Below are 11,984 nucleotides of genomic sequence, written 5' to 3'. Positions count from 1 at the left end.
TTTCATTCAGTTCATGTGGAACCCATTTTCCCATCTTCTGGATCTTTCCCATGGATTTCAAACGTATGGAGACGGCTTCTCGTGTCACATTCAATTGATCCGCGAGTTGTTGTTGAGTTTGAGCGTCATCCTCATCCAACAATGCTTGCAATTCGCTGTCTTCAAACTTTTTCGGTAATTTTCCGCGTTCTTCGTTTCTCACGTCAAAATCGCCATTTTTGAATTTTTAAACCACTCAAAGCACTGTGATTTACCAAGAGTAATGCTCACCGTAAGCTTCGACAAGCATTCGATACGGTTCTGCAGCAGTTTTCTTCAAATGGTAACTGAAAATCAATGCTGTTCGCAAATCGTAGTTTCCAGGCACAAAATTCGACATGTTCAACGCTACTACAAACTATACTGTTGTATGAAACTTGTATTGTTGTGAGTTGAAAATCTTTGTCAGATGTCAGAACAAGGAAATGGCGTCAATGACGCGGTCTGACGGCAACTACATTGACAACTATGGCCATCTATTGGTAAATTCCGGTTTCATATTTACATACCTGGTAATTTAGACATAATTTACTAATATGTTGCATTAATAATGCATTAATTTTTAATTAAAAATGCGTTGTTTTTTTGTAGTTTATTTGCTCCCCCTCTACTCCATCAAATAATTTCTATTGATTATTGAATTTCAAGATCTCATTAATTTATTACTTGTTCATATTATAAATTAAGAATTAGAACAGCGATAAGAGAACAAATATTTTATTAATGAAATCTAAAGCTGATTTCTTGCAAGATCCCTGATAGCAAAGCCTGCGGAGACAGATTTTGAACAGAGCCTGTTACCAATTTTTAATTGCATTGAAAGACACCAAATTGTATACAGAATTTTTATTATCTGACATTATCAGCAAATTGCTACTAGAAATATAACAAAGCCTGCTAGACATGCTATGGCAGCAGATTGGTAGCAGAAACCGAGCAAAGTCTTGCATAATCTGACGACAGATTGAGAGCAGATTGAGAGCAGAATCTGATTCAAGCAGACTTTGCTCGGTTTCTGCCACCAATCTATTGGAATAGCCTGTCAACAAGCTTTGTCGACAAATCCATAGCTAAATGCGGACACAGATGGCTATGGTTTTGTAGTCAAAATCTAATGGAATTGCTGCCAATTTGGCCCCAAATTGCTAACGTTTTGTTATCAGGGGTATTAATATAAATCAAATTTTCTGTTCTCGCAATATGAAATACTGATAACAAAACAAACCCTGTCTACATTATCTATTTACATTATAATCAATGAGCGCATTCAGTAGACTCAACTGTTGCGAAGCGGATCTGTGAGCACACGCTGCTATGGGATGATCTAGAAGAATAAACCAATAGCAGCGAGCGCTCACAGATTCGCTCCCCAACAGTTGAGTCTGCTGAACGCGACCAATACCTATCTATGTTACAATTAATCAAACATATTTAACAATCAATACATTTGTTTAATTTGAGATAATTTTTTTATGTACATTCGATAATTGAGTTTACATTATAATACAGTAGCAATTTATAATGTTATAAATGCATTGTTCGTTTACACTTATCTCTAGAATTCAATATCGAAGAATTTGTACTTCCTCATAATAACTGAATTTAATTATTTTTAGACTTTAACAGAGTTATCTATAATCAGATTTAAAATTTTGTATTGTTACACACAACACATGAACGCGCATATAGATTTTTTTGAATCTACAATATTTATTACTAATATTTGATAGAAGGACCTAATACAGCGGATGTAAAAAAAACTGACATTTTTATTTTACATGTTATTAATTTCCTTATTCGAAAACTTCCAAACTTCATAATTATTAAGGACTATTAATTGTGCTAATTGTTAACCGATATGTTAACGCTTAGTTTGAACCAGGCTCCTGGCACTCGACTGGTTTCATACAGTGAGCTATATAACATGATATAAAGACAAGGGTATGCCTATGTACAGAATGTAATCATGTGACAATCGAGCGACCAATCAGAATTGTTATCAAGTTACGTCATCGTTTCGTGGTAAATTCGAATGTATTATTTTCCAGTATACTTACAGCGCTCCTTGCAATACGCTTTAACAAATACAAAAGATATTAAACACAAAATAAATATTAAAAATAATAAATAAATTCTCGATGTAGATATGTAATATAGAATTTGTTATGCTTTTCTTAACGATGTATATAATAAAGAAAGAAATTGTTTTATTTGTTAGAATCTGGAAATTATGCGTTCGAGCACTTAACCATTCTTTTCGAATTATGGACACATTGAATATAATCTGTCAAAGGACGAATTTATTTAATCTGCATATAACTATCATTATAACGAACATTTTTCACGTCAATTTTTATTGGAACTGACAAGACTCTAGTCTCACCATTTAAGGCATCTGTCAATCTAATTGCGATAATATCTTTGTTTGAATTAATCTGTGAATCTAATTGTTCGAATTAATCTGTCAATCCAATTGAGATAACATCTTGGTTTGAATTAATGTATTTATTATATGTATACTGAAGATGATCTAATTAAGACCGAAACGTTTATAATATATATATATATATTTTGAAATTGTTCTTTTTATATTTAATAAATCTATATATTGTTTCGCTCATAAGCGATATAACATAACCTAACCTTGCGTAATGATGTATGCTCTTTGTAATATTGTTTTTAAATGTTAAAAAACAATATTATAAATACAAAATATTATAATATAAAAAGAATAAATAAAAATAAAAATATATAATATATTCCAGAAATGTATTTAAACTTCAAATACCATGGTTGAACCGTGAGTGAAAAAACGCTATATCTGTATCTGTACACTCTATGCTATAGAGTATGCTATATAGCCGCAGATTTCTTCATATTGAAGCAGAAAATTAAAACCTCCCACAAATGACGAGAATTTGGCTCGTAAACTGACATTTTCAATCGAGAATAACTTTATGATGCAGACACAAATTGACTAATGTTTCTGTGGGGTTATGTTGACAGATGCCCAAGTTTATTGTATGACGTCTATGATCTATTTATCTCGACCACCACTTACCGCTAAAGCCATCTATAGGAAAACGGCGGAAGCAAAGTTGTATACCTAATAAGTAATAAAAAATATTCATTAAATACATTTTTGAAATCTATTTCTTATTTGATATTTTAATTCTTAAGCACTAAGGTAATATAACGACACTTTTACTGAGGTTGGTCCCTGAGACATTGATTTAAAAAAAACTGAAATAAAAATAACAACTTTATAAATCTATGTTTTATTAATCAAATCGATATAGCATAGAGCGTACAGATACAGATATAACGTTTTTTTCTTTCGGGTGGTCTTACAGACTAATCATGGTACTTGAGGGTTAAATAAACTTCTGGAATATATATTTTTATTTTTAGTATTTCTTTTTATATTATAATATTTTCGTATTTATAATATTTTCGTTTTTTAATATTTATTTTGTGTTTAATATCTTTTGTATTTGTTAAAGTGTATTGCAAGGAACGTATACTGATAAATAATACATTCGAATTTATCACGAAACGATGACGTAACTTGACAATTCTGATTGGTCGACTGTCATGTGATTACATTCTGAGCATAGGCATACCCTTGTCTTTATATCATGGAATTAATCGAAATCACTCGAGGCTGACGTAACTTGTTGACGGTCACGTATTTACTCCATGGTGGAATGTCAATCCTGTATGAGTCTTGAGTGTCGTAGGTGAATGATTATGAATGCGTGCTTACTTGTAACGTTTATTACAAGCAAGATCAAGGTCTTACAATAATGGCGCGAAAGTATGTTCTGTCTACCCGCTGGTCATGAGTTATATATGTATTCTAAGATCTGTCCCTTGCGCTACCGCAGCTACATCTACTAGAACTAAAATTGCTACGCTGATAACAGCGCCCGTTATCCAGTGAGTCTAGACACTATTATACATCTTTCCTTTCACAGATTAAGTCTGTCAGGTTTTTTTACAAGGCGATCTGATCTAGTGACTAGTCTACTGGATTAAAGTCATCTCTTGAACCCGTTGGCTCAACACTAATGTTCTTTGATGGGACTGAGTTTGTGTTAACTCCTTCTTTTTCCACTAACTGTGATTCGCAGTTTACTTCAGAAACAATATTTTCTCGCTTATCTCTAACGCTATGTTTATTGTAGTTATTATTTTTGACATCACCACCAAAAGGATACTCAGGCACTTAGTTATACTTGAAATTCTTATGTTCAGTGTCATAGTCATCAGATGACATCATGAAAACATTTTCCAATGGCCTTAAATCATATCTGTTCCTTCTCATGGTGTTGCCAGTACAATTTTGCATTATATACAACCTGGGGGCAGTCAGCTTCTATTATTTTTCCAGGCTCCCATTTGTGCATTATATGATTATATACTGATACATTCGAGCCATCATCTAGTGATTTGAGCTTTTTAGCTGTTTTATTGAAATTTCTTACATTCATATCTCTTGTCGCTTGTAATTTTTTTCTTATGTCCTTACATAGTTCGGGTTGTTAGAGATTTGCAGAAACTGGACCCTTGGTCTTGCATATCCTACTATTAAGTAATTGTGATGGTGAGTAGCCCATATTCTTTAATGGCGAGTTCCCGTAATTCATTAGCGCGATTTCAACGTCAGCTTCTTTTCCTTCTTGAAATACTTTTCTCAATAAATTTTTAGAAATTGCTACTACTTTCTCTGCTAGCCCATTTGACCGTAGGAAAGTCAGGCTTTTAGAGTAAGGTTAAAGTTCCATTTCCTAGCAAACTCTCGAAATTTTTCTGTTATATGGAACATTGTCAGCTACTAACATATTTGGACTTCCAAACCTAGAAAATATAGACTTCAACTTTTGTATAACTGCTTGCGCACTTTTGTCTTTAATTTATATTAATTCAAGCCAATTCGAATAAGTATCGAAGACAACGACACAGCTTTTGTCAGCGTAGATGAAAATATCTACCCACACGTTCCCAGGGCCTACTCTAAAGGAGGTAGGGCAGTAATGTTTCTTTAGGATTCTTTCTTGCGCTACTTTCACAAACCTTGCAACATTTAATATAATTTTAAATATCTGATGTAATACCTGGCCAATAGAAGATTTTTCTCGCACGTAATTTGGTTTTTTCAATGCCCAAATGGCCTTCATGTAATAGCCGAAGTATTTCAGCTCTCATTCCCATTGGAACTACTAGTTTGTTTTCTAAGAATAACAATTTATCGCCTACGTATAGTTTATCTCTTAGCTTTTCATATATTCTAATGTTTTCTGGTATTTTTGGCTGGGCCAGCCATTACTTATATAGTCTGTAACTATCTTAAGTTGAGAATCATTGATAGCAGCCTGTTTGAATTGATCTTTTTTAGCGTCGAACATGGGAAGGCGACTCACTACACAATGTACAGTAAAATCTATCATTGAGTTAGATTTTAAACCCGTTTCCTTTAAATGTGCTCTGAAAAGTGCATCTGAAACATACATATATTTTCCAGGTTTATAACAAATAGACAGATTGTAAAGAAGTAACTTGAGTCGCATTCTCTGCGACCTAGATGTTATATCTTGCAAAGCGGAAAATCGATTCTAGTGGTTTATGATCACTGTGCACTTTTACATGAATTCCATAGATAAAATAATGAAATTTTTGCACTGCAAAAAGAATAGCCAGCATTTCTTTTTCAATTTGGGCATATTATTGTTCTGTTTTAGTTAAACTTCTTGATGTAAAAACTACTGGCTTTCCTTCCTGCAAGAGACTAACGTCTAATCCATTTTTGAAGGCAGTTTCAATTTCTATTTCCTTTTTTGGGTCAAAAACTGCCAAGACTGGGACTTAATAAGTGTTGAGCTGTCTGACTAACTCAGCATGTTCAGCTATCCAATTCCACTGAACATCAGATCTTGTCAGATTACACAAAGGGGCTGTGATTTTAGACAAATTGGAAATGAATTTCCTAACAAACTTAATCATACCAAGAAATCTTAAAACGTCTTGTTTATACAGAGGAATTGGCATGTCTACAATAGCCTTGACATATTTGTCACTTGTTTGAATGTCATCCCTCGAGAAGATTTGTCCTATAAACTTTACACTGCTTTGCTTGAATTGAATTTTTTATTTATTGAATTTAAGATTATGCTTTAAAGCTCTTTCCGGAACCTATTTCAAGTTTTTGTCATGCTCGGCCTTTGAGGTTCCCGTTATAATTATGTCATCAAAGTATACTCCTACGCCATCAAGATCATCAAATATTTCATAATTTTTCTTTTGAAAAACTTCGAGCAGATGGCAAAGGCCAAACGTACAAATCGATACCTGCCAAACGGAGTTCCGAAAGTTAGCAGATCAGCACTAGAATCATCTACCTCTACTTGCCAAAATACCCATCTTTCATATCTAGTACTGTAAAATATTGTTTATTGCTTAATCGCCCGGCATCATCTGCTGACGGTATTAAAAAATGCTCGCGTTGAACTGCATCATTCAGTTCTCTTGGATCTAAACATAACCGCAGGTCACTATTAGGTTTTTCTACTATGACTAAGGGATGTACCCATTCTGTGGGCTTTTCTACTCTTCGTATAACTCCTTTTCTTTCTAAGTCCCTTAACTTTGTTTCTAGTTTATCGAGTAATTTATGAGGTACCCTGATGGGAGTGATACAAGGCTTCGCATTGTCTTTTAATGTTATACGGTGTTTACTCGGAAATCGTCCTAATCCCTCAAATACTGCAGGATATTGCATCATGACATCATCAACCGACTTAAACATTATTTTGTCAACGGCGTCTACTCGCCTAATGAGATGTAACGCTAAGCACTCCTGCAAGTCTAACAAGGGGATCTGATTCTCAGCTTCTACTACTACAAAAGTAAGGCTGGCGCATACGTTTTTTACGCGATACAATAATTTAACTCGACCTTAACTCTTAACTTCTAAAGTTAAGATTTCCATAAGACACTAGCGATATATTACTTTGTACTATCTTTGCCTGCGCGCGGTGCAATGCGCTTAAGGATATTCTTAGGTAGGATGCTTACTTCCGCACCACTGTCCAACTTAAATTCTACCTTATGATCATTTACATATACTACCTTCGTCCATCTAACATCCGATCTTTCTGTTTCCACTGGGATGCTATTTGCTTAACCCTCAGGCTTTACGGCATGCACTGCTGTCTCATTTTATAGAATCTTTGCTGATTTTAATTGCTCGATAAACTCAATGGCTTTATTTAATGTTAGCTGGGATTCTAGTAACAGCTTCTCTTGTGTACGTTTATCATAAATTCTTATTACTAGACGATTTCTAATCATGTCATCCGAATCGGCATAACAATCAAAATCAACATCATGATAATGGAATCGTCATCGAATCAACGTCGATTCGACATCGATTTGATGCTTTCGACGTCGTTCGACGTCAATTCGATGTCGATTCCATTATCATTTCTGACTAGGATAGTGAGTTGTTTTTATGACCTTTCGAAGCTCTGTCACAAAACTGTCAAGAATCTGTCCTTTCTTCTGTGTGATACTGTTGAATCTGAATCGTTCAAATATGACATTTTCTTGGGGCAAGCAATACGCTTCTAATTTATCTTGGACTACAGCAAGAGTTTTTTTGTTCACCTTCTACACATGGTAATGTATAGTTCTAAGGCTCCATCACCTACATAGTTTAAAAATATGGCAACTTTCTTAGCTTCCATGAACAGGTCAAATTTCTGGCTAAAGCGTCGCTAATTGTTAGATATATTTCCATCAAGCATTAAAGGTTCTGGCGGCTTGAATAGGTTTTCCATCTTTGTCTTTTGTTCGCTAGGTTAACTGCTAGTTCTCAGCCGAATGACGTAGGGTGGTATATTTGTGGAGTTGCAGGATTTGTCATGCACACCTGGCATCCTGTATGAGTCTTGAGTGTCGTAGGTGAATGATTATGAACACATGCTTACTTGAGATATAACGTTTATTACAAGCAAGGTCGAGATTTTACAATAATGGTGCGAAAGTATGTTCTGTCTACCCGCTGGTCATGAGTTATATATGTATTCTATGGCCGGTATTCATAGTCAGATCTTATATTCAAGACCGTCTTAAGGGGTGGCACCCAATTGGACACGGCTCAATTGGACACGAGCTACTCACAGCGCTTGAGACTACAAAGCTCCTAAGCACCGGTCGCTGTGATTGATGGTGTCCAATCGAGCCGTGATCAATCGGGATCACCCCGTCTTAAGTACGATCTTAAGAAGTCACGAACCAGTCAGAGGCCGGTATTCATAGTCAGATCTTATATTCAAGACCGTCTTAAGTACGGTCTTAAAAAGTCATGAACCAATCAGAGGGCTGCATTAGCGTCTTAAGACATCTTAAGATCGAACTTAAGGCGATCTTAAATATGAGAAACGACTATGAATACCGCCCAGAGGGCTGCATTAGCGTCTTAAGACATTACTTAAGACGGTCTTGAAATAAGAATCAACTATGGCCGATATTCATAGTCGATTCTTATTTCAAGACCGTCTTAAGTAATGTCTTAAGACGCTAATGCAGCCCTCTGATTGGTTCGTGACTTCTTAAGACCATACTTAAGACGGTCTTGAATATAAGATCTGACTATGAATACCGGCCTAAGATCTGTCCCTTGCGCTACCGCAGCTACATCTGCTAGAACTAAAATTGCTATGCTGATAACAGCGCCCGTTATCCAGTGAGCCTAGACACTATTATACAAATCCCTTCCATGGTTTACTCCCTCTGTTTTCTATATCTGCGCAATGGATTACCATCCATCGACATATAGTACTGAACGGGACATGCGGCGAAATGTTTTTGATCTTTCGTCTTGCAGACCTAGAAAGAGAAAGGTAAATGTTTGGACACGGAACTCTCTTTCTACTATTGTCCTATTGGTGAACTTTCTATTATTGTTCTATTGGTCGCTACTACCCAAACATAGTTCTATCTCTTTCTAGATCTGTCAAGATGGTTTCGATGCTAATGCTCCGTCCAGTATTATATGTCGATGTTACCATCGGACGAGCATACCCTTGTCTTTATATCATGGGCATAACTCCACTTCACTAATGGAAGCGAACTGAGTTATTACTAGCGCGGATTTCGGACAATAAGAGGTTTACATAAAACTATCGAAAATCTACTGAGTGCCAGGGATCTAATTTGAATAAATCCCACGCATATTCCAGCTCGTTGCTAATTCTAACATTTATGGCGAATTCGACACATACACTGACTCTGCTCTAATACTGCTCTAACATATATGGTGTGAGTGTAGAACCACTTTGGTGCTATGTCGAACTGCACTGTCAGAAAACATCAGTGCAATATTTCTTGAACTCGTTCAGTTCATTCAATTGGTCCAAATATAAATTTAGCACTATACTGGGTCAGTTTTCATTTGTCGAATACGAAAATCTTAATGCACTAATACAGCTTAAAACATATACTACTGGAAAGAACATAGGCTTGAAAAGTTGAAGAAAAGCAGTAAAAAAAGACGACATTTCACCTCCCCACTTCGTGCGTATCGGTCTGGAGCATGCGCATTACTGGCTAGGCACATTCTATCTTCATCCTTGTCAATCTTCTCGGCTTCAGTCAAATGTATGTACAGGGACTGTAGGCCCATGCTACTTCCAATAGTATATGGCTGCTTTCCTTTTAGGAGACACAGTCGGCACACTTGACACAAATCGACATACGTCGCTTTCCATTTACAATTTTGTTCAAACTCAATCGACACACTTCGCCTCTGCTCAGGAGGAGTGTGTTTCGAGTCTGTTCAAGTGTGATTTTGATGAATTAAGTAATATTAGAACGCACCCGCAAATCAGATCTCATGTGATCGGATCTCGTATGTCCGTTAAGGTCAAAATTCAAATCTTTTAACGTTAGGTATCAAAAATTCGTACACACGATACACACACTGCACATATCGCATTCCATTTAAGTGTGGCAAATTGCATTCGAGTGTGTTATACTGTGTCGATTTGCGTTGTCCTAAAAGGAAAGCAGCCTATGTTCTAAGTGATACAGTGCGTACAAACCGAATGCGTGGCGCTGAAAAAGTTTGCACTCGGTGCTCACTAGTGCAATCTGCCGAATTTGCTATTAGTTTCACATATTACTCATTATTGTCTTTGTCTGATCATTTAATACTGATTATATCACAGATGGAAGCCTAAAGAAAATCCCTAGCGAGCCGAAGAATGTTCCAATTGTGCTCAATATGCTCCCTCAAGCAGACAGCACAGGTTTTTTCATCCATCAAGATCGCTCTTCTCAGAAACCGTCTAAACTGCATATTGACATTCCATCTATCGACGATCCTGGAGTATAACTTATGTTGGCTAGAAAAAGTTAAAATAAAATAAGAAACGAAGAAAAAAGAGAAATAGAAATAGATCACAAAAGAAGAGAATGGTGTAGAGACAGCACACGCGCGCGCGTTTCTCATACAAAAATTTGAATAATTCTTTTTCTTGTTTCATAAAGAAGAGATAAGTTGTGTATATATGTTACAGGTTATATAACTAGAGAAGATTAATTATACATAAATAAATCAATTAAAACGATCTTGATAATATGTGTATTTGAAAGATTTAAGTTGTTCTAAGATAAGAATTGTAATCGATAAGATTAGTATCTCAATTTATTAGTTAAACATTGGCATATATTATGCTGATTCTACAATGAGCCAATAGTTCTAAGTCTTATCGGTGAAGTTGATCCACTGAAATATAATAACTATTGGAACAAGCGCGGTCCTGCTGTTTTTGTTAAGAATTATCCGAGAGAGAGCGTTTCAAGTAGTATCTTTATCCTTTTTTAACCTGTACTCAGCTATAATTGCCCTAACAGCACATGATATCCTGTGTATCATCCTATTTTTATATTGATTGTACTGTGATCATCTCAAATGACTCTAACATACTGAGATCAACGCTGTAATACCTCGTACAGTATCATTCTGTTTCTTTTCGCGCGCATATATTCTCAGGTTTTATTTGGAAATACAGAAATTATACAGTGAATTAATTATTTTTAAAGCAGTGAATTGTTGTTTTTAGAACAGTGAATTGTTTTTAAAGCAGTGAATTATTTTTAAAGTAGTGAATTGTCGTTTTTAAAGCAGTGAATTGTTGTTTTTAAGCAGTGAATTGTTTTTAAAGCAGTGCTTTTAAAGCATAGAATAGAGCTTATTATTTCAAATGTTATAGATTACTCCAAACTAGAACTGTCTTACTCTAACTTATTGCACTATTTCAGAATTCTTCGAAAAAGAACAGGTCTTACGTATACGTAGCGCTGCAGCAAGTCGGAATGACAGATATCTTAACCTCTAAAATCTCGAACTTTAATGCTTAATATCTCGGTTCACAAGGCCGATCGCCGCATTTTTTTGCCAGATTCTTTCATTTTGAGTGAAAACGCGTCGGATGAATGTATTTTTATTAAGATTTTAGGTATATACTATTCTAAATAATTACCGAAAATTTTGACACGCGGTTTTTGCAGAGCTGGATATTACCTCTTTAAATTTTATCACTTTTCCTTAAATGTCCTCAATTAATTAATTTCAAAACTTTTCTATAATGTTTAAGAAATTAATTTAGTACTATTTATTTTTCTCTTTTTATTTTATTCATTTTGAAAAAGCCACGCAACAAAAAGGCTCGCCTGACCTAACCTAATCTATGCAAGATGTGAACGCGCGCGCTTGATTGTGTATATGTGTACGTATATAAATGATTGACTGTAACCTTCCCGTTTTCATTATATCCGGATACTGCCCTGAAGCTATAGACATTCGTGGAGAAATTCTATGGGAGATGGTACCGCGGATATTAGATGATTCACAGAACATCCTATGTCAATCGTAGTACGTT

At 35.3% G+C, this 11,984-nt stretch overlaps 1 protein-coding gene across 6 annotated transcripts in view; it reads left to right on the top strand.

Annotated features, from left to right (window-relative positions):
• The window catches only part of LOC108769804 (G protein-activated inward rectifier potassium channel 3), a 67,962-nt gene extending 56,884 nt beyond the window's left edge, over positions 1 to 11,078 (top strand). For all 6 annotated transcript variants that reach the window (XM_018521009.1, XM_018521008.1, XM_018521012.1 and 3 more), the window contains one exon: positions 10,269 to 11,078. In XM_018521009.1, coding sequence (XP_018376511.1) covers positions 10,269 to 10,435 — 167 coding nt within the window. In that variant the 3' untranslated portion in view covers positions 10,436 to 11,078. The remainder of the gene's footprint in view (positions 1 to 10,268) is intronic.
• Positions 11,079 to 11,984: the final 906 nt, after the last annotated feature.

The sequence above is a fragment of the Trachymyrmex cornetzi genome, unplaced genomic scaffold (genome assembly GCF_001594075.2).
Source record: "Trachymyrmex cornetzi isolate Tcor2-1 unplaced genomic scaffold, Tcor1.1 scaffold95, whole genome shotgun sequence".
NCBI lineage: Eukaryota > Metazoa > Arthropoda > Insecta > Hymenoptera > Formicidae > Trachymyrmex > Trachymyrmex cornetzi.
Note: the sequence above shows the minus strand (reverse complement) of the source record. Positions and strands in the feature narration are given on the sequence as shown.